Below are 24867 nucleotides of genomic sequence, written 5' to 3'. Positions count from 1 at the left end.
GTGAGTATAACTTCACATATTTACACATACATAAATATATAATTTTGACCCCATTACCAGAAATCAAACTTAATTATTTGAATCAACTGTAGTAAAGTAATTGCACCCAACATTATAATCTTGTTGCAAATTGAGCACCACCATCATTATATTGTATTGTATTCAACAACTTCAAGTCTGTTAGCCCTGCATTACTACATTTGTAGAATGCTACAAGCAAGAATTATCAGGTGTGATGAGTCTGTCAGTTTTTTTGATATCACATTAGCATTGGGATACAAAAAAGAAAACTTATACAGTATCAGCAAAAAAAAAAAAAAAAAGACAGCTCTCATTTCACCTATTCATTTCCTCCAATATTTGGCTAGTTCTTCCTTGAATTTATTTAAACTATCAACAACAGATGAAAGTTTGTTCCAACAATCAGCTACCCACTGTCTAAAGGCAAACTTCTACACATCTGTTCTGCAACCATCCTTCCTCAGTTTGAATCTGTACCCATTTGTGTCATCTGAGAAGAATCCATTCAAAGCCCTAAAGACCTCAATCAGATCACTTCACAGGTGTCTAGTCTCCAGACACTGCAGTTTGCAGAACTTAAGCCTTTCTTGGTAAGAGCACCCCTTTGTTCCCCTCACCAATCTCATTGCCCTTCTCTGTACTCATTCTAGCAGCTCTACATCCTTACTAAAATAAGGCCTCCAGATCTGTATGCAGTACTCAAGGCGTGGCCTGACCATTGCCTTATACAAGAGGATAAAAAAAAAAAAGGTAAACTGCAGCCATTATCAACCCACTGCAGGACGGAAGCCTCCTCAACAATTCATGCTGAGGGAAATGGACCATAATCTGCCACACTGGTCCAGTGCAGGTTGGCAGATCGACCGTATTTAGCAGTCAGGGGCTTGAACCCCGGTTTACTCAAAGAGCGTGTGCTACTGCACTCCCGCTCTTGACTACTCGGCTACGGAGGCTAGCCGAGTAGTCTGGAGCGGAATTTGTATGATATAAAACAAAAAGTGGTATAATTTTTTTTAAATAGCGGTAACGAAAAATGCGTTAATCGAACTTGCATTATGCAAGGCCTGGCTGCATAGTGGATTCACCTATTCAGGTGATTCCATACAATTTAAAAAGATAGTAATTTAGGCAGAACTGTGGATAATGACATTTTATCTTTTAAGTTTTTAAAGATAAAATATCATTATCCACATTATCCATCCCCAGTGTCAAGAACTCAATGCTCAGTCTCCATTGAGGACAGAAAGTCTCTCTGTGATTTCCATCGAATGCAGACAAAGCATGTAATTTGTGACTTGGCTTCTACTACTGCATTGAAATACTCCTTTTGAAGGCTTTTCAGTGATTTAAAAAGGCTGGTTGTCCATTAAAGGTAGTCCTCATTCTGGCCACTCTTCATCGTTAAAAATCCGTAGTTCAGTCACTTGTGTTAATGATCCGATTAGGAATGATTGACATTTAACTATATGTGAAGTTGCTAGCAAAATTAGTATTTATTATGGGACATTTAAGCAATTTTAACACAAGATTTGCAAATACAGTGCATTTCAGCCAAGCCTGTGCATTGCATTCTCATTGATGATCAGAGAGTGGTGAATTTTGCTGATATCAGGATCTCCATCAACATGCTGCTGAAGACCTATACTCTGGTGAGAAATCGTGGGGCGTGATTACGACCTGGAAACATAGACCCAGTTCTCTTGATGGAAGACTCTTCTCCAGGGTCCAAAGAATCAAGACAAATTTTTCAGTTGCAAAATTTGTACATAAAAATAAAAAATTAAAAAGAAATGAAAAAATTAAATTAAAAAGAATATTCCAGTTTTTGAATGTTCAACGCTAATACACATTAAAATTGGTCTCACCTTTTATTCTTTATACGTGATAAAAATATTTCAAATATTACAAAACTGAAATAATTTTTTATCACTTACAAAGAATGTTTATTCATATATTTTTATATATAAATCTTTAAATAATGTGCACATATATTAAATGAATAAAACAGCATTAGTAAAATTATGCAGTATTAAGATAGACTCGTGTGATGAATGCCATAAAACAATTAACCAGGTTTGCACATAGCCTCACTTTGTATGTAGCACTGAGTGAACTAGTTTGCTACAGTTTAACGTTATGGAGCCATTTCACCACAAATTGGCTTGCCATTGCACTACACACTTTAAATGAAAAGCACTGCCCGGTGAAGAAGTATATTACTATTTAAATAAATAGCACCTTAAATAAGATGTATGCTATTCTTCAAGCTGTGGTTTTGGCACTGTTGAATACCTTACCACTGGGGAAGTAGATAACAAGCCACTTCACCACAAATTGTCCTGCTATTGCACTACATGCTTTAAATGAAAAGCACTGCCTGGTGAAGAAGTATATTGTTATTTAATTAAATAGAATCATAAATAAGGTGTATGCTATTCTTCAGGCTGTGGTTTTCGCACTGTTAAATACGTCACCAGTGGGAACTCAGTAACCAAAAAGAACAACTCTAATGACTCAGTGACAAGAAATAACCACGCTGTGAAATGCTTGTTGTTGTTGTTATTTGGTTTTTAGGAGCATTAGCAACTAAGGCCATATTGCTCCGGGGATATGCGGTGGTCAATCCCTGACCTTTCCACATCCTCCGTATTTGGTGGTCATGGGCTTGAACCCCAGTCTAATCAAGAAGCTACTCACTGCTGCTCCTGCCCACCTGGCTACGGAGGCGCCTTGAAATGCTTGATGGTATAGAAATTTTAAAAGTCCATTCTATTGAATTTAGGACAGAGGCTTAATGTTATGAAATCTCTAAAAAATAATGTTATAGGTCGGACATAGCTTTTTTATTTATTTATTTATTTATTTATTTATTGTACTAGGTGGTCCCAGTCAGCTTTCCTGGCAGCCCATCCAGCTATTTACAGTGCTGTGCATATGTTCCACTGAAAATGTACAATTATCTTAGATTCCCTTGCTGAGCATCAGTTCCTTCTCAATGTAATGGCCATGTCACAATGCAATGATGAAGTAAACTTTGTTCTTAAACCTAAGCATTTCTAACAGTAAAGAGTAATACCTCAATTAGTCTCCATGTACAATTCCTGAAACCACAATAACACCACAGAAGTACAGATCATCCATAAAGGAAGCAACCACAATGCAATCCAGCAGGCTTATCGTGGTGGTCTATTCCTCCATTGGAGCCCCAATATCTCTGATATGAGCTTTGCTCTGGATTACCTTATACAACATGCCGTCACTGATATCATTGTATCACAGGTCTCCACAGCTGAAGGACTATACTCTGCGCAGGTGCCATGAGTCTGATGTTGGTAGTACAATATCACAATTCTTCACAACATGAAGTATTATGCTCCATGAATACTGACAAACAAATACCATGAACCTATAACTCCTGCTTTAGAATAACACAGTGAGCCATTTAGGCAGAAGGATTATGTTTCACAAATTCTGACAGACAAATTGACACCATGAGCCAGTAACTCCTACTTGAGAAATGGCATAATTGGCCATTTTGGCTAATCAGAACAGTGGAACTTCTGCTGTAAAAATGGCACAGTGATCCATTGAAGTTATACCTGTAGACCTGACCCAATTCTCTCAGGTATGAGAATTCCTTTTTTTTTTTTTTTTTTACCCCCTGAAGAATCATTAAACCAGTTAGTTTCATGAGTCATTGGAAGAAGCATCTGGCAGATGTATCATAAGGTTCTTTAGAAGTCATAGTGTTCACAAGGTAGACTCCCACCTATAATCAGGATAGTACCACACATTCAGCATCCACCATCTACTATAATCATAATCTATTCTAATATAGCACAATCTGTGCTATATTAGAACAGATTATATAGCCAGAGCATATAGCCAGATTATTAGAACATAATCTGTTCTAATAATCTGGCTTATGCTCCTCCAACTGCAACAAGGTTCACCTTCTGACACAAAGTTCCGAATTGTGTAAAAATCTTTTATACTAACTAGCAGTTGTTCAAAGAGCAAGGGAGTGGAGATTAGGGCTTCTTCAATTAATTTTTCCCCTCAGGTCACAATACACAGTATGGAGTGGTGGAGTATGGAGTGATTCCTATAAAGAGTATGGAGTGATTCCTAATTCCCTTAACTTTGCGAACTCAAACCATGTCCAGTCAAAAGATGAGTTATATGGAGATTAAGATTAAACCAAGTGCCCACTGTTTACCATTATCAGTTACCATCAAAATAATTTTTTTTTTTTTTGTCACTGCCCCTTTCACGCACTCACCCCAATGTTCTTGCCACCATTTTACTAATAAATTACTAAATTGAAAAGATCTTGCGTGCATTGAATTTCTGCAAGGTGGCCACAGCCAACCAGATATGTGATGCATACCCCAATTGGTAGGAAAATGTAGTCATAAAGTAAGGCCAATCCCTTACCCCATGCCCCATTCTCTCCTTATAATTCTAGAAATCAAGCCCACAAACTTGAATTTTGTTCACAATGTATGGGATTTGGGTTATGACGTGCATCTGCTTGTCAGTCATCACTCCCAGAAATTTTAAAGTTTTAACTTATTGAAGACTGACTCCCCCTATCATGACCCTTGGATTCCTTGTCACTGATAAATGGTCCTTGAGCAATTCAAGGTTTTACTTTTTTGTTCTTGAAATTTGAAGTCTGTACAAGTTGCACAAATTCTGCAGCTCTGATAAAACAAAATTAGAAAGTTCTTCCAGTTGTAATCGAGAGTTACCCTTTCACTAACAGAACAGCTTATACTACCATATTTACATTGATGTTGTTGCATTTCAGCCAGTCAATTAAGACTAGATTTCACATCATAGGACCAAGTACAGATCCTTGTGGACATCCCCAATGAACAATTCTAGTAAAAGACCAGAAGCAGACTTAACGGTGACTTTTCTGTTGTCGAAGTAATCCTTGATTAATGAATAAGTATGAGGGGAACATTTAGTCTCATGTAACACTATTAAAGCACTTTGCCAGTTTATTGTATCAAATGCTTTTGTAAAATCATTAAAGATACCTAGACGTACGGTACTGAGTACTATAGGTTCTTATACCTCTCGTGTTTGGGGTTCACATAAAAAAAAAAAAAAAAAAAAAGACAGTATTTAGCCTGTGACTTCATAGCATTGAACAAACTAAGTGTATCAATATCATATGTAGAACCACTTCACCATGAGTTGCTCCAGTATTGCACTGTGTACTTTAAATAAAAAGCACTGCTCCACTGGAGAAGTATGTTGTTATTTTCTCTTGGTTGTCAAGTCATTAACTAATGATGCTTGCTTCCCCACCCACCAATGCAAACAGTGCTGACGGTAGTCTGAAAAATGGCATATATTTAAAATAAATAGCAATATATTTCTCAATTGAAGCAGTGCTTTTTATTTAAAGTGTGTAATGCAATACTGGGGCAACTTGTGGTGAAGTGCCTCCACAGTGGCGCCTCTGTAGCCAGGTGGGAAGGAGCAGCAGTGCGAGCAACAACACGCTTCTTGATTAGACCGGGGTTCGAGCCCGTCACCACCAAATACGGATGATGCGGAAAGGTCAGGGAATGACCACTGCATATCCCGGAGAAATATGGCCTTAGTCGCTAATGCTCGTAAAAAACCAACAACAAGCCTCCACAATGAGATCTAAGCACTTAGTTTTCTCAGTACTGTATACAATTGAGGTTATGCCCTACCTGCATGCCTGGTCTTAAGGTAAGGTGCTCATAAGCAAGGTGAAGAAGTTTTCGAATAAAAACCTCTTTACCTTGGGGCCCCATGCTTCAATCAACAAAAAAATTTTTGTTATGCAGTTTGCTTGACAAAATCAGACCCCAAAAGATTCTTATATTTTTTAGGGCAGCCTGACATAGCCGAGTGGTTAAGCACGAGGGTACAAAAGTGGATTGTGGTTCGGCCTGCATAACTGCTAAATATGGTTAAAGATTGTATTCATTGTCAAAATAATTAATATAAACATCTCTGTTCTAGTGGTTGTGCCGAAGTGTAAACAGGAACATTTTTCTTTTTTTATAGTACTTGCATTGCTCTTAGAAGAATTTTTCTGACCATTCTTATCACTGTAACATCTTGCGAAAGAAGTTTTCGAAGCTAAGACCTATAAACATGCAGTCAGCGATGTTTTAAGAATGGGTTAACAACTTGCTACTTTTTAAGTTATTAGCTTAGAATATAAACTATATAGATTTTTATACTTACAAGTTTTAAGAAGTGATTTCTTAATAAATAATTTTTTGGAAGTAATAATTCACTATCCTGTAATGACCCTTACCTTGGTTTAAAATGAGCAAAAATTCTGTTTTTGCTCATTTTAAACCAAATATTTTGGCAAAAAAAAAGTGGCAAAACAGTCCTCTATTGCCAATGGTAGGCTATGTTGGGAGTGGGGAGATCTGCATTGGTGTGTACTTCCTTGTGTCCTGCACACTCTAAAGCCAAGACTGTCTACCTATACAGACATTTTGGTATTTTAATAATAGCAAATATGCCATTAGGGTTGCTGCTTGATTCTTACTCTGAATCATTAATGTTCTCCCATAATGGTTAGTGTTATTGGTTTAATTAATAATATCTCATAATTATTTTAATGAGTTGTACAGAATTAGATTATTTTTCTCTGACTTATATTATTTCATCTGATAGCTATTGTTATGTCGCTGGAGAATAATATCTTGTAACAAAAAAAAAAAAAAAAAAATCCTGCTTCTATTATGAAGTAATTGAAATTACAAAGTATGTTTTATTGTATTAAAATTAAAGACCCTTAAGGGCTATACTAGACAAGCGCTTGAAGCACGAGCGTAAGCTGGCGTTGTGAACGTCTCCAAAACAGCAAACTACACATAGCGCTCCTAACGTCAGATCATTTCGAATTAGATGGGGCACTTCTAACATTTCATTGGTTATCACCAGCAACTCACTTTTTCTATTCCCAGGTTCAAGATGGATGTTGTTCAAGTTGAATGCATTTGTGTATAGTGTTGATTGCAAGTAGAAAGAGAAAACGACGATGGTGGCATCATTCAGAAAATTCAAATAGGTTAAAAACATGACAGTTTTATATTATGTTTGAAACACACAGAAGTCTCCCGAGAAGTTTTTATTTTACAGAATGCGGATAGAGTTTTGATGAACTTCTAATGTTAATGTGGAAAAATGCAAAATTTGATACTGTGATGCGGAAATCAGTACATCAATATCGGTGTTTGCATCTATGCTTTATGTGCTGTACCGACAGGCGAACTCCCACTAATTGAAATATTTCTGAAATGTTGTTTTCTTTGTTTGTAAAATTATTTTATTTCTGCCCGCTATTATTATTCAGAGATTAAGGTATTTCTAAGACTCGGTGACTTACAGGATTACTTTCAGTAACATAAAGAATAACTTCCTGTTTGATTTTACCGCATGGGACTTCTCAAAATAAAACACCTGTTGTTACTTTCCATCCTTTTGAAGCAGAAAACATTCTCCACTACCCACACTGTAACGAAGTACTTTTCGTGCTGTAAAGGATTAGTGTTGTTTGATTTTACGAATATTCATGAAAAGATACCAGTTTTTGAAGTTTGCAACACAGACTTCAAAAACTGGTGTCTTTTCATGAATATTCTATCAGTAGAAATATTTTCTTAAAATTTCGTTAGAAGACCAAATATACATCCAGAAAAGGTGCTGTACCGATAGTAAGTGGTAGACATTGTTGGCCCTAAAAACAATTACAATAAAACACTTTTTTTCCCCTTTTTTTTTTTTTTTTTTTTTTTTATTTTATCAAATGCACATTGCAGTGTTATCAGATTTACACCAGTTTTTCCCATTTCCAGTGTGACTTCCAATGGATGAATTTTCTCGATTTTGTATTAGTAGATACAATACACATTGAAGATACAAGGGACGATCTTTTCATTTTTCAAAAACAATCCTTTGCAATTCTTTCGGTCAAATTTTTTATGCCAAGTAACAGTTTGCTTGAATTATTTTTTTATTATATACAAAGGGTACTAGGAAAGTTTTGCAATACAGCTTTGTTTACTTAATTTTTTCAAAGTAATTTCCTCTACATTCAATACACCTCTCCATCCTCCGAAACCAATCTTTAAACCAGTTCTGCCAAGTTTCACTAGGGAGTAAAGCACACTCGTTGTCCCAAGCCCGTAGAAGGTCCTCATCACTGGAAAACCGCCTCCCTTTTAGCTTCATTTTCACATGTGGGAACAGTGCAAAGTCGCAGGGAGCAAGGTCTGGACTGTAGGGAGGGTGCTCGAGAAGTTTCAGTCTTGTTGTGGTCAAATATTCGGTGCAGGCTTTGGCGCGGTGAGCTGCAGCATTTTCGTGATGGAGGTACCAGGTGTCCATTCTTGACTTTGGCCGCAGGTTCTTCATAAATCCAATGACTTTAGGCAGGCATTGTTCAGTATACCACTTAGCTGTGACTGTCTTCTGCGTGTCCAAAACGACACGTTCCACAATTCCACTCGATTTGAAAAATACAGCTATCATTTTCTTCTTTACAGATCGGGATTTTCTGACAATTACGGGTGTGTCGTCATCATCAAAGACCCAAACTTTGTTTTGAGCCTTGGTCGGCAGATCGTAATAGTACAGCCAAGTCTCGTCACCTGTCACGATGTTGTTCACATACCGAGATTGTCCCTTATCAAACTTTTTTAACATCTCCGGGCACCAAGTCACACGTCGTGTCATCTGCTCTTCAGTCAGTTGATGTGGCACCCAGAGAGAACAAAGTTTCTTCACGTGCAAATGATCTTGCAGAATCAAACGAATTGCTGGTGCATTTAGGCCCAAAGTATCCTCTATCTGTTGGTAGGTCATTCGCCTGTTTTCGTCAAGCATTTTCCTCACAGCAGTAACGTTTTCCTCCGTAATTTACGTTCGTGGCCTTCCCGGCCTCTCAGAATCCTCCAGAGTGAAATTTCCCCTTTGGAATTCTCTATACCACCTGAATATCGTTGTACGATGTGGACAATCATCATCTAGTGCAAGAGTCATTTCTTCTAAGCACTGGTCTATGGTTAAACCACGCACGAAATTATACCGCAAAACTGTCCTTATCTCATTTCGTGACCACGATGCCATCGCAAGCACTTTACACTCTCACTACTGATGAATAACTGAGCCCATCGACTTGGCGCGGCAGCTACTATGCACATATGAACATGTCTCAACATGCAGCAACAAGCAGCTTCCTGTGATTCATTGTTGCGTCATATTGCAAAACTTTCCTAGTACCCTTTGTATATATATATATATATATATATTTTTTTTTTTCTCCTGTATCAGACTGGCAATGACTGTATTTTGTGGCTTACTGCGTGCTTTGCATTGCTTTCACAATACTTTTCAAAAAAGAACGACACCGAAGTTGTTTTAAATTAAAAGTTTTCAAATTTTGTTTTGGAATAAGACAGAGACTGCATGTGATTCTCATTTGTTAACTCCGATATTAGTTGTACTGTTACAGTGAATATTCTTTAGCAGTTTTCCGATTACTGTTTTATTTAATAATAATAATAAGGTTCTTTATAGACTTAAATTATGTACATTCGTGCAGTGGCCTAGCTAAGTTTTTTGGGCTCTTAGGCAAGAAATCATTTTGGGCCCCTTATTTTTATTAAAATAAATTTTAATTAGGTATAATATAAAAAAAAAAAGAAAAAAAGTTGAATCATTTTATTTACGATTTCTTTATAATTTTACAAACATCAAAAACATGAAAATTAATATTACAATGTGATACTACTTTATTAGCTGTTGACATATTTTTGTATGTCAGTAGCTGATAAAGTTACAAAAAAAGTTAAAATGTTACTCCGTAGCCAGGTGGGAAAGAGCATCAGTGCATAGCACACGCTTCTTGATTTAGACCGGGGTTCGAGCCCATCACCACCAAATACGGAGGATGCGGAAAGGTCAGGGAATGACCACCGCATATTCCTGGAGCAATATGGCCTTAGTTGCTAATGCTCCTAAAAACCAAACAACAAACAAACAAGCCTACTTTTGATATACGGTAACTATGCCCCTGCATTCGTGATTCCGTATACAGATAACCCAGAATCTACCAATAAATTCTCTCTACATGTGAACAAACTTGTGTTTCGTTAACTAATGAAACAGTACTAAAATGGAAGTAATATATACAATAAATATAAGATTCAGAACTGAGCTTTCTGATTCTTCTCATCATTACATAGTTCATCCCAGTTCGGAAACATTTCTTTTCAATTTCAATACAACACTTTGCCTTTCTTTCTTTGCTGGAGTAGTCTTTTAATGACATGTTGTACAAGGGAGGCCTCCTTTCCACCTCACAAATAAACTCCTCTGTGTCAAACATAGTCTTCCCCAAAGTATAATAAACAAACCAATTAAGAGCAACCACCCCGTGCATGGGGTGAATGTCTCCTCAGGCTATGCAAATGGCAAGATGTACACACTTGTAATGCGTCCGAAGATGTTGGAAGGCATTTTACGTCGTCCTGCGTGGCGTTCAAAGTACTCATCTAGTTTACGTGCCTTTGCCCTCTGTTTTGCCAATGCCGCGCTTCGAGCGCTCGTCTAGTATATAGCCATAGCAAAAATATTTCTATATACAGGGTGTCCACAAAGTCTAAAATCAATATAAACGTGTTATTTTAAAACATTTGAGGTCTAGAATCAATATAAACATATTTTATTTTAAAACATTGCTAACAATATTTTCTCAAAGTGGTCACCACCACCTATTTCAAAAGTTTTGCTACTACAGATTGAGGTATTGGATTTTTCTAAACGATTACCGAACTCTGTAGCTGTTTCACTATGTGTTCTTGCTTTGCATCAACGTTGATGGACAACACAAACCTGCAGCAAACAAAAATTAAAAAGGAAAAATAAAAGTTAATGTTTTAAAATAAAATCAATTTATATTTATTCCAGACTTTATGGACATTCTTTACAATTGATAAAGAATGTCCATATTTCCTTATGTTTTCTAATTCTTATCTTTTTTATTATTTTTAGATTATAGAACATCTCTGTCAAGTTCAGATATTTACAGAAAGTGGTTATGACAGTTCAGAAGCTGAAATAGCACTTCATCTCCATGACTATAGTGTTGAAGATGTAAGTCAAGAAAAAGTTATTAACATTTGGATTTTATATTTCTGGTATTAGAGGAAATTAGCATACTTTTGCAAAATAACAGAAGACTGGTGCTATTAATGAAAAAAATGTAAAGGTTATTATAAGGGTTTTTTTTTGCAGCCCCATTTGTATAGAGAATTAATTTATAGCTTATGTCATATGATAAAATGCTCCCTCATCCCTTCCAGAAAGCTGTGTATAAATGGAATGATATGAAACCTCAATGTGAAACCTTCCATTGAATATTTTCTCACCACAACTGCATGAAATCTATAAATTTTATGTATATACTATATCATATTATCCCAAGAAATATTGCTCTGCATAAACAACACAACTACTCAAATGTCCCATACTAATTTCTTAAATTCTGATAAGTGTGGGAAGCAATATAGTTGACTTCATTTCTTCCAAAGCCTAATTTAATCATATTTACTGCACCGATAGCCATTTCAGGTAACACAGATTTCTAGACAAGAAAACACTTCTTGATGCAGAGGAATTGATGTTTGCAATATATAAAATTTTGCCAAGAGTTAATCCAAGTAAAGAAAGGCATTTATTACAGGAATAACATCACTTTTACATGAGGATGGACTTAAAATAAAATTCATAGGAAAAAAGTGTTCTAATGTTTATTATGCCAATTATGCCAGTTCTTCCATAAAAATGTATTGATCCGAATTTATATAATGTTAAGTGCTATTAATGCCATTAAACTATTTTTGTACATTGCAGTATTACATAAAACAGACATAAACAATGTAAGATAGGCTTTTCTTTGATGTCTAATTAAGGAGGAAACAGTATAAGCTTTCTCTTTTTCTCCCTCTTGTGAGCAGCTGTTACCACTGCAAATTTTTTATTTCTATAGAAACTTTTTATTTACCTTAAAAAATTACCCTTGAGGTTATATTTTTCTAAAACTTGAAAGACTAGATTTCTATGTACTCTTCGATGTGTTTTTTTCCAAGGTCAACAAATCCTAAATACAAGTTCTTATGTTCCCATGAATTTTCTATAATTTTTCTTACAAACCTTGTGACCCTTCTTGAACAAGAAGCCTAACTTTTGTATTAAACTTTGCTGTGATAGTGTGTGTGAGAGACTCAAGATCTTTGAGTGGGTTCACTCAAAGATCTTCAGAAAATAAAAGTTCACACTTTTATTTTCTGAAGTCATGTTGATTGTGTGTGTGTGTGTGTGTGTGTGTGTGTGTGTGTGTGTGTGTGTGTGTGTGTGTGTGTGTGTGTGTGTGTGTGTGTGTGTGTGTGTGTGTGTGTGTAGTCCTACAATTTTAACACTGTTTTTCTTAAAAACTGTCACTTTTGGGAAAAACTATGAACATTTCTGATTTCTTTTGTTGTTATGCAATTCAAAATCACTCTTTACAGTATCCTTATTAATTTAATATCAGATTATTCAAAATGCACTGTATCTCGAAGTCTCTGCTATTCTCTGCCTAATGTAGGGTTTTATGTGCATTTTAGTATGTGTTATTCAGAAGTGGTCTACAGTGAAATTCAAAGTCTAACTTTAAGCTCCAATAACTTGTGAATAGCTCTGAAAAGACTGCTGAAACAAACGTAGCAAAATTGAATAGAGCTATAATGAAAGTTTGAAAGCATACTGCATATGTTCTCATTATGTAGTATATGAAGCCTATAAATTTTACATTTCTATTCACTTCCTCAGGAATGGGGTGTGGAATATTGGAGAATTCACATAATATACATTATGGATGTGCATGAAATCCGGTTTTTGTAACACCACTAGAAAAGAAAAAAAAGAAATATAATGCAAAACTTGATTTGATTTTCCACCGCATTGCACTATTTATCATGTTTATTATGTATAATTGTACGTACCTTCTAAAAAAAAAAGAGATTATCCATATTTTTAGATATTATTTGCTGTGTAATACTTTTAATCCAAAATTAAAAAATGGTGACATTTTTCTCTTCTAGCACTGCTGCTTATTAAGTAAGCTTCTTAATGTAGCACTAACAACTTGCTAATTACAGCTACATAAAGTGGTTGCATAAAACACGAGAGAGAGAGAGAGAGAGAGAGTTCAGTAGAAGCTGGAAATGTACGTTTGATTACAGTTTTTAAATTTTACCTTGGTTGTATGGAATTAATTGGTCACTATTTATGGAAGAGATTATCCACGAATTTGTTTCAGGAACTTTTGTCTTGTTTCCAGTACTGCTTTGCTGAGACAAATTAAAAAGTTAAAAGATTTTATGATATACCATCTGTGAATTGAACAGTCTTAACCATTTTCTTGAAAATACAGCCTATAACATTTTAGTAAATTAAGAGTCCTGGTTTGCTAAATCAGAACTCTTGATTATAGGGATCTGTTCCTTGTAGTATGTTTCATTAAGCAAAATTTTGTTACCAACATGGGACTGGAGTTCTAAGGTTCCACTCAGAAATATTGGTCCCACATTAATGCTGGGGCAACTGACAGATGCTCATTTTGTTTTTAATATTTGGAAACCATTTTGAGAGGTTTTTTTTTTTTTTTTGTTAATTTAGCTTGAACAATGCCAATATTTCACATTTTTTTAATGGATTGCAAAGCCTGACTTTATAAGTTCAAAAAAAAAATATATATATATGTTTACATGTACAGTATATTGTAACAGGGACTATAATAAGTTTCCTAAAAATTATAAAAAAAACAGATATAAAATAAGTTTATATAAGAGAATACTTATTTATAGTTTATACTTATTTTATATAAGTTTATATAAAATAAGTTTATAATAAGCATTAGTTTCTTAGTCTCTTCATATTTCATTTATATATATTTCTGCTTATTATGTTTATAAATATTATTAAAAAACGTTATATATATTTGATACTATTAACTACTTCCATTTTCAAGCTTATTTCAATATTTATTTCAAATTTGGCACCTCCACAGCAGGTGAAGCGTAAAACTGCTTCCCACAGAGTAGTAGCCATTTTGAAAGAATAGCAGGTTTCATATTATTGTCTCTGCTATGAAAACATGTTTATTGACTTAATTGCAGAGGAAAAACAAGTAACTTGAAACTCTAAACAAACAGCATCAGCACTTGTCTAGCACCATGCCATTCTTCAAGCAAAATTTGAATAGTTGCAAAGATGGCAGTGGGACTTTTGACAGGTTCTCATGCCCAATTTCTGTATGAAACCCATAAGAAAACACTTCAGAAACTATTGCGATAAAAGTCTGACTATACTTGGAAAGGTAGAAATATTTCCAAATTCTTAATCATCGGTTAACAGAATGTTAACTTTGAGGGGCACTTATCAGATGCTCCACCACTACTGCTAGGTTAAACATTGGTTAATGATTAAAATCTTATAAATTTTTTGTGCTTTCTAAATATAGAGACACTTTTACTGCAAAGGTTTTTGTAGTGAAGTTTTAGAGCCTTCACAGGGTAATTGAGAGAGAGAACCTGTCAGGTATTGTGCCATCACATGCCACAAAGTTTTAATTTGTGCTTTTTTTGTAGTTGAAAATTACTAGGAAAAGTCCACTAGTTTTATAAATATCTACACCCTCACACGTTATTTGAAAGATTTGTCAGGTTTTTTTTTTTTATTATAATAAACACAAAAGGCAAATTTGCTCTGGATAGAGAGGCAACAACATGGATAATATTCAAGTTTTGCATGATTTGTGGCATGCCAAATATGAAATATATTTTGAAATTAATTTGAAAGTGGAAGTGACCAATAGTGAAAGTTCATAAGTGGTGAGTGTGCAAAATTTTAAACATGGATGTACACATTTTTGCTTACTATGTACATAATAATAAGTAGAAATAGGAGTTCAAGCACATTAAAATTTTGCACATTTAACAATTTTTTAAACTGGAAAATGGAAGAGACTAATAGTTTTGTTTATATTTTGTCTGTAATGTGTCATTTTTATATATTTTATTTTCAGTAGAATTAATAAAGGTTTTTTCTCTTTGTTTTGAAAATAAGATGTGGAAAAAACAGCCATATTTTTAAAGATTTAAATTTTTTTATTAAAATAAGTACTGCAACTCATTAAGAGAAGATGAAAATTGGTGTACTCCAAGCATAATTAAATATATATATATATATATATATATATATATATATATACTTTTTCCAGAAATTAAAAAAAAAATTTGTACCTGTCAGATCTAACTACCATTTTTGTTAGAGTTTAGGGCACAACCACTGCTGGGTTAAAATACTTCAAAGCTCTTGCTTAATGTTCTTTAGTAATATTATTATTTTTAATTTTATTTTTATTTTATACTTTTAGGTTGGCTTTATTTGATGTTATAAATCTTTTAATTATCATTTTAATTAACTGCTATCTCTGGCATACAACATGAATATGAAATTAGCATTAGCATTAGTAGAGGCATTTGATGCAAGAAAGCAAGCTTATGCAGCATCAGCCAAAAAAAAAAAAAAAAAACCACTTCCACTTCACCCCTCTGTTCGTTCAAAATACCTGTCCAGTTGAGCCTTAAACTTATTTAGGCTATCAACCTCCACCACAAGGGATGGAAGTCTGTTCCACCAACCAACCACCCGCTGGCTAAAGGCAAATTTCCGCACGTCTATCCTACATCTGTCTTTCCTCAATTTGAATTTATGCCCTCTCAGGTGATTTTTCTGAGCCAGAGGAAGAATCCCATCAGCATTGAGCATGCTTAAACCATTCAAGGCTTTATACACCTCTATCAGATCACCTCGCTGGTGCCTAGTCTCCAGACACTGTAATTTGCAAAACTTAAGCCTTTCTTCGTAAGAGCACCCCTTTGTTCCATTCACTAATCTTGTTGCCCTTCTCTGTACTCGTTCCAGCAGCTCTACATCCTTCTTGAAATGAGGCCTCCAGACCTGTATACAGTACTCTAGGTGTGGCCTGACCATCGCCTTATACAATGGAATAATCACCTCCTTATCCCTGCTGGAAAAATTCCTGTATATCATTGACAATGCTCCATGAGCTACTCTTGCAGCCCGTCTGCACTGCTCAGAGAACTTCATATCTGCCTGCACAACCACCCCCAAGTCCCTTTCATTCTCTACCACTGTCAGTGTTGTACCACAGAGTTGATACGTTGCTCTGGGGTTGCTGTTTCCCATGTGTAGTACTTTACATTTGTCAATGTTAAACTTCATTTGCCACCTCTCAGCCCATCTGCTCAACCTTCCCAGATCCTGTTGCAGCAGCATAGTGTCAGTAGTGTCCTTGACAACCCTGCCAACCTTTATATCGTCTGCAAACTTGGACATTAAGCCCGATATACCATCATCAATATCATTTGAATATCATCAATATCAATATCATTATCAGAAAGGGTGCAAGAATATTTGCTGATGCTATCGAGGCAGTGTTAGGTGGGTCGGAAAACTGCTAGCTTGGGGGGAGACAAAGACCAATAGATTGACAGTAGCCACTGGCAGAGGTGAAAGAGATTCTTGCACTGCTTCTATTAGAATGAGCAGAAGCCTGAAAAACAAGATGCATGGTATTTCAGAGACTGCTGGGAGCCATTGCGGTACAAATAAACACATGGGTTGTGTTAGGGTAGCTAAGAATAGAAACAGGTGCAGGTATACTTGCGTGTACACCAATGCTAGGAGTTTAGTAAATAAATTTGATGAATTTGAGGTATTGCTCAAAACATCAAAGGCAGATATTGTTGGGATATCAGAGACGTGGTGTCACACAGATATAAGGGATGCAGAACTGCAATTTGGGGAGTACAACGTCTACAGAAAGGATAGACAGGATAGGAAGGGGGGAGGGGTTATGCTATTAGTTAAGAAACACATAAAAACCAAGGAAGTGAAGCCAGTCGACATCGCTGGACAGTGCAGTGTTGAGTCAGTTTGGTGTGACATAAGCATTGGGAGATCAAAATTGAGAGTAGGAGTGTGCTATAGGCCTAATGACTCTGATGAGTATAATAAGGAACTGTACAGGGAAATAGAGTGGGCCAGTAAATCAGAGAGTCTTATAATGGGAGATTTTAATTTCCCAGATATTGACTGGAATTTGGGGGCTGGTTACTCACACACTAGCAGGGCTTTTGTGGATTTATTGGATGATTGTTTTCTACATCAGCATGTTCAGGAGGCAACTAGAGGGAGTAATACTCTTGATTTGATTATCAGCAGTGATTCTTCATGCATTAAGAATCTGCAGATAAATGAACCACTAGGTGGCAGTGATCACAGTGTGCTGAAGTGGGATTTACTGAAAGAGGTAACTACCATTAGGGGTAAAGGGAAGGGTTATTGCTTCCGTAAAGGCGACTACGATGGACTGAGACAGTATTTAAATTCTATACAGTGGGACCAACTGATGATGTTACCAACAGCAAATTCAAAATGGGAAGCATTCAAAGAACTTATCTTGGAAGCTACTAGGCTTTACATACCAACTAAGAAATATTGTTCAAGGTTTAGGCCAAAATGGATGTCAGATGAACTAAAGAGGCATATGGCAGAGAAGAAAAATGCATGGGATACTTACAAATTAACACATGACACAGAAGCCTATGATAGATACAAGTTGATATGCAACCAAGTTACAAAGGAGGTTAGGCAGGCGAAGGCAGATTACGAGAAATCCTTGGCAAGGGATGCAAAGAAAAACAGCAAAGAGTTCTTTACTTATGTAAACTCTAGAAGGGAAGGGGATGAATCAGATTGGTCCACTTGATATTGATGGGTCAACTGTTGATGATCCTGCTCAGGTAGCTAACAAACTAAATGAATATTTTGCATCGACATTCACACATGAGGAGTTATTCAGCAAGGGGAATGCCAGAGGTGTATTCAACTCTAGCAGTAAGCTATAGAATCTTGAAATAACTGGGAGTAAAGTGGAGGAGAAACTGTTGAAGATAAACACAAGAAAGGCACCCGGGGTGGATGGGATCTATCCAGTTATATTAAAGGAGGCAGCAAAGGAAGTAAGCAAACCCATAGCCATAATTATGAGAGCTTCCTTGGACTCAGGGGAGGTACCCATAGACTGGAAATGTGCAAATGTGACCCCAATTCACAAAGGAAGATCAAAGGCTGATACAAGTAACTATAGACCTGTGAGCTTAACTTCTGTTCCAGGAAAATTAATGGAGGCACTGGTTAAAGAAGCACTGCAGGATCATTTAGACAAGACTTCAGTTATAGCTCAGACACAGCATGGTTTTGTTAAGGGGAAGTCTTGCCTGACCAACTTGATTGGATACTGTGATGCAGTCACAAAAGAACTGGATGCAGGGAATAACTTTGATATTATATACTTGGATCTTAGAAAGGCTTTTGATACTGTTGCACATGGAAGACTGCTACACAAATTGGAGCAGTGTGACATTGGAGGCAAATTGCTGCTATGGATAAAGGGGTGGTTGAGTGGGAGAAGACAGAGAGTGGTAATCAATGGACACTGCTCATCGTGGACTAATGTTATTAGTGGAGTCCCTCAGGGCTCAGTGTTGGGTCCATTATTGTTTTCTGTATTTATAAATGATATTGATGATGGTATATCAAGCTTAATGTCCAAGTTTGCAGATGATACAAAGGTTGGCAGGGTTGTCAAGGACACTACTGGCACTATGCTGCTGCAACAGGATCTGGAAAGGTTGAGCAGATGGGCTGAGAGGTGGCAAATGAAGTTTAACATTGACAAATGTGAAGTACTACACATGGGAAACAGCAACCCCAGAGCAACGTATCAACTCTGTGGTACTACACTGACAGTGGTAGAGAATGAAAGGGATTTGGGGGTGATTGTGCAGGCAGATATGAAGTTCTCTGAGCAGTGCAGACGGGCTGCAAGAGTAGCTCATGGAGTATTGTCAATGATATACAGGAATTTTTCCAGCAGGGATAAGGAGGTGATTATTCCATTGTATAAGGCAATGGTCAGGCCACACCTAGAGTACTGTATACAGGTCTGGAGGCCTCATTTCAAGAAGGATGTAGAGCTGCTGCAACGAGTACAGAGAAGGGCAACAAGATTAGTGAATGGAACAAAGGGGTGCTCTTACGAAGAAAGGCTTAAGTTTTGCAAATTACAGTGTCTGGAGACTAGGCACCAGCGAGGTGATCTGATAGAGGTGTATAAAGCCTTGAATGGTTTAAGCATGCTCAATGCTGATGGGATTCTTCCTCTGGCTCAGAAAAATCACCTGAGAGGGCATAAATTCAATTTGAGGAAAGACAGACGTAGGATAGACGTGCGGAAATTTGCCTTTAGCCAGCGGGTGGTTGGTTGGTGGAACAGACTGCCATCCCTTGTGGTGGAGGTTGATAGCTTAAATAAGTTTAAGGCTCAGCTGGACAGGTATTTTGAACGAACAGAGGGGTGAAGTGGAAGTGGGGTTTTTTTTTTTTTTTTTTTTTTGGCGGATGCTGCATAAGCTTGCTTTCTTGCATCAAATGCCTCTACTAATGCTAATGCTAATTTATAAATACAGAAAACAATAATGGACCCAACACTGAGCCCTGAGGGACTCCACTAATAACATCAGCCCACGATGAGCAGTGTCCATTGATTACCACTCTCTGTCTTCTCCCCCTCAACCACCCCTTTATCCATAGCAGCAATTTGCCTCCAATGTCACACTGCTCCAATTTGTGTAGCAGTCTTCCATGTGCAACAGTATCAAAAGCCTTTCTAAGATCCAAGTATATAATATCAAAGTTATTCCCTGCATCATAGTATCCAATCAAGTTGGTCAGGCAAGACTTCCCCTTAACAAAACCATGCTGTGTCTGAGCTATAACTGAAGTCTTGTCTAAATGATCCTGCAGTGCTTCTTTAACCAGTGCCTCCATTAATTTTCCTGGAACAGAAGTTAGCTCACAGGTCTATAATTACTTGTGTCAGCCTTTGATCCTCCTTTGTGAATTGGGGTCACATTTGCACATTTCCAGTCTATGGGTACCTCCCCTGAGTCCAAGGAAGCTCTCATAATTATGGCTAAGGGTTTGCTTACTTCCTTTGCTGCCTCCTTTAATATAACTGGATAGATCCCATCCACCCCGGGTGCCTTTCTTGTGTTTATCTTCAACAGTTTCTCCTCCACTTTACTCCCAGTTATTTCAAGATTCTGTAGCTTACTGCTAGAGTTGAATACACCTCTGGCTGAATAACTCCTCATGTGTGAATGTCGATGCAAAATATTCATTTAGTTTGTTAGCTACCTGAGCAGGATCATCAACACTTGACCCATCAATATCAAGTGGACCAATCTGATTCATCCCCTTCCTTCTAGAGTTTACATAAGTAAAGAACTCTTTGCTGTTTTTCTTTGCATCCCTTGCCAAGGATTTCTCGTAATCTGCCTTCGCCTGCCTAACCTCCTTTGTAACTTGGATGCATATCAACTTGTATCTGTCGTAGGCTTCTGTGTCATGTGTTAATTTGTATGTATCCCATGCATTTTTCTTCTCTGCCATATTCCTCATTAGTTCATCTGACATCCATTTTGGCCTAAACCTTGAACAATATTTCTTAGTTGGTATGTAAAGCCTAGTAGCTTCCAAGATAAGTTCTTTGAATGCTTCCCATTTTGAATTTGCTGTTGGTAACATCATCAGTTGGTCCCACTGTATAGAATTTAAATACTGTCTCAGTCCATCGTAGTCGCCTTTACGGAAGCAATAACCCTTCCCTTTACCCCTAATGGTAGTTACCTCTTTCAGTAAATCCCACTTCAGCACACTGTGATCACTGCCACCTAGTGGTTCATTTATCTGCAGATTCTTAATGCATGAAGAATCACTGCTGATAATCAAATCAAAAGTATTACTCCCTCTAGTTGCCTCCCGAACATGCTGATGTAGAAAACAATCATCCAATAAATCCACAAAAGCCCTGCTAGTGTGTGAGTAACCAGCCCCCAAAATCCAGTCAATATCTGGGAAATTAAAATCTCCCATTATAAGACACTCTGATTTACTGGCCCACTCTATTTCCCTGTACAGTTCCTTATTATACTCATCAGAGTCATTAGGCCTATAGCACACTCCTACTCTCAATTTTGATCTCCCAATGTTTATGTCACACCAAACTGACTCCACACTGCACTGTCCAGCGATGTCGACTGGCTTCACTTCCTTGGTTTTTATGTGTTTCTTAACTAATAGCATAACACCTCCCCCCTTCCTATCCTGTCTATCCTTTCTGTAGACGTTGTACTCCCCAAATTGCAGTTCCGCATCCCTTATATCTGTGTGACACCACGTCTCTGATATCCCAACAATATCTGCCTTCGATGTTTTGAGCAATACCTCAAATTCATCAAATTTATTTACTAAACTCCTAGCATTGGTGTACACGCAAGTATACCTCCACCTGTTTCTATTCTTAGCTACCCTAACACAACCCATGTGTTTACTTGTACCGCAATGGCTCCCAGCAGTCTCTGAAATACCATGCATCTTGTTTTTCAGGCTTCTGCTCATTCTAATAGAAGCAGTGCAAGAATCTCTTTCACCTCTGCCAGTGGCTACTGTCAATCTATTGGTCTTTGTCTCCCCCCAAGCTAGCAGTTTTCCGACCCACCTAACACTGCCTCGATAGCATCAGCAAATATTCTTGCACCCTTTCTATTTAAGTGTATCCCATCCCTGTAGAAGCAATCTCTCCTGTTAACAAGTACAGTCCAGGCTGAAAAAAATTCTACCCCTTGAGCCTTTGCTCTGGATAGAGAGGCAACAACATGGATAATATTCAAGTTTTGCATGATTTGTGGCATGCCAAATATGAAATATATTTTGAAATTAATTTGAAAGTGGAAGTGACCATTAGTGAAAGTTCATAAGTGGTGAGTGTGCAAAATTTCAAACATGGATGTACACATTTTTGCTTACTATGTACATAATAATAAGTAGAAATAGGAGTTCAAGCACATTAAAATTTTGCACATTTAACAATTTTTTAAACTGGAAAATGGAAGAGACTAATAGTTTTGTTTATATTTTGTCTGTAATGTGTCATTTTTATATATTTTATTTTCAGTAGAATTAATAAAGGTTTTTTCTCTTTGTTTTGAAAATAAGATGTGGAAAAAACAGCCATATTTTTAAAGATTTAAAATTTTTTATTAAAATAAGTACTGCAACTCATTAAGAGAAGATGAAAATTGGTGTACTCCAAGCATAATTAAATATATATATATATATATACTTTTTCCAGAAATTAAAAAACAAATTTGTACCTGTCAGATCTAACTACCATTTTTGTTAGCGTTTAGGGCACAACCACTGCAGGGTTAAAATACTTCAAAGCTCTTGCTTAATGTTCTTTAGTAATATTATTATTTTTAATTTTATTTTTATTTTATACTTTTAGGTTGGCTTTATTTGATGTTATAAATCTTTTAATTATCATTTTAATTAACTGCTATCTCTGGCATACAACATGAATATGAAATTTACCCTCAGTATATGGGAGAATGTGCAGTTGCACTGAACAATGAATGTGGTTGTATGAGGTGCACATTCAAAAAGTTCCTCTAATTTTACTATAGAAGTTTATTGAGTAAAAATTTGGGCTTACTAACCTAATCACCTTCAAAGTACCTTCCTTATGTGCACACACACATATGCACATGCACAATCAGTCTTTCTAAGCTTTGAAGAATTCTTTAAAATTGTGTTGTTTTTTTTTTGTTTTTTTTAGCTCACGTAGGGCCACTTCTGCATTTTATTTGATATCATTCACTGTACCAAAATAACAACCCCAAAACCCCATTTTCAGTTTAGGGAACAACCAGAAGTGAGATGGTGCTAGATCAGGAAGTAGGAAGGCTGTGTGATTGGAATTTTTTTCACAGGTAAGAACTGCCATTGCTGTGTGACTGGGCTCATCATGGTGCAGGATCCAACCATCCATTTTTGAGGTGTTTGTCTCTCATTCTCAGACAGATTTGTGTGAAAACTTCAAAGCAGTAAGCAGCAGTAATGCTTCTCCCCCTAGTCACAAATTTGTTGTGCACTATGCCCGATTGTCAAAAAAACAATCGGCATGACTTTCATGGATTTTGTTGCACGAGACTTCTTGGGCCATGGGGACATTTTTGTGTACCATTCAGATGATTTCGCCTTGGTCTTGGGGTTGTTGGCAAACACCCAACTCTGATCCCCAATGATCACTTTTCTTTAAAAGCTTGGATCCTGCATAGATTTTTCGCAAAAAACACCTGCAATGACTTTCTTGCAGTCCATTTGGTCCAACAGACTTTGCACAGCACAACGCATCCCTAAATCTTGCATCAGGATTGTGTGTATTGAGTCTACAGTGAGTCCAACTTCATGAGCAATCTCAGCATCAGTCATTCACTTTTCATTTCACACAGGTTCCTTCACTTTTGTGATATTTTTGTCGTTTCATGATGGTGAAGGGTGTGTCCACTGTGAGGTCATTAATTTTCTGTAATATTTGCAGTGTTTCTATAGCACTTTTCCCAAGTTTAAAGGATTTGATGTTATCACGCTGTTCAAACTGTGGCATTCCCCAGTCAGTCAGCCATGACACACAAATAAAATGGTCAAGCCAGTTCCCACTTGGCATGCATGCATGCCAAGGTCAATGTCAAGGCTCCACAAAACCTTATGGCCATAGTGCAAACAATTTAAATACCTGCATGCAATTCTGGGAACTTTTTGAATGTACTATATATTTATATAGTGAAGTTTGTAATTTAGAAAGCAAATAAAGTGTTCATTCATTTATTTCAAAAGCTTTATTAATAATTATGAAATTTAAACTATAATAATTGTAGAATTATTGATTCTTGACTCCCAGGAAATTTTTCAAATTTTCCCAGGGATCAAGGGTACAGTTTTTCAGTGTGCTTTTCCTGGGAATTGAGAATTGTGTATTTATGATTCTCAGTCACTAATCTGCATAATTAACCATTTTATTTCATTTTTTCAGGCAAAAAAATATTTAGATCTTCTTAACCAGTTTCAAGATTTGGGATTTGAGAAAACTGCAGTTAAGAAAGCACTCATTCAACATAAAAATGATAGGGATAAAGCCTTAGATGCTTTACTTGCATGATATATGGCATTGTTATTAAATATGTTTATTAATAAACAAATTGTCTATGGTCAAAATGTGTTCCATAGGCTGTGATCAATCATACTTGCCTATAGCTTTTACTCACCATGCCAATTATGTGCTTAGGATGCAAAGTACTGTGATGTGTGTTCCTAAGCTGTACAGCTGCTTTCTGTTATAAGTCACAAAAATTGTGTAAAGTATTAATTGCTTGTTATATAAAATGTTCATAAAAAATCATGTAAACATATGGGAAGCACAGCTTGTGCTTGGCTGTATTTTACATACTGGTGACTTTGTAAACTTTGGTTATTTAGTATAATAAATCTTTAAAATATCTTATTCTGAGGCTGTATTGTTTAGGGTAATTGCATCGGCTGATATATTAAAAAGTTGATTTTGCCTTGTTATCGTAGAAATTCCATTTAATTAAAAAGTTTTGAATTTACATGTTATCTTTTTATGTGTGTATGTACAAGATTGTGATCAACAGTTATTTCAACATGGCTGTTGATTTTTCTTCACAGTAACCCATGAATCACCCATCAGTCTGAATTAGCATATATTGAATAGAA

General features: G+C 36.4%; 1 protein-coding gene across 1 annotated transcript in view; it reads left to right on the top strand.

Moving 5' to 3' along the window:
- LOC150085256 (ubiquitin-associated protein 1) overlaps positions 1-24634 on the top strand; it is a 101274-nt gene extending 76640 nt beyond the window's left edge. The window contains exons 6-7 of the mRNA XM_090373117.1: positions 11089-11190; positions 24167-24634. Of these exons, the coding sequence (XP_090229243.1) occupies positions 11089-11190; positions 24167-24292 (228 nt within the window). The 3' untranslated portion in view covers positions 24293-24634. The remainder of the gene's footprint in view (positions 1-11088; positions 11191-24166) is intronic.
- The last annotated feature ends 233 nt before the right edge of the window (positions 24635-24867 follow it).

This window comes from Mastigoproctus giganteus, chromosome 5 (assembly GCF_048544385.1).
Source record: "Mastigoproctus giganteus isolate SK-2022 chromosome 5, ASM4854438v1, whole genome shotgun sequence".
NCBI lineage: Eukaryota > Metazoa > Arthropoda > Arachnida > Uropygi > Thelyphonidae > Mastigoproctus > Mastigoproctus giganteus.
The sequence above is the reverse complement of the archived record's forward strand: the minus strand, read 5'-3'. Positions and strand labels throughout refer to the sequence as shown.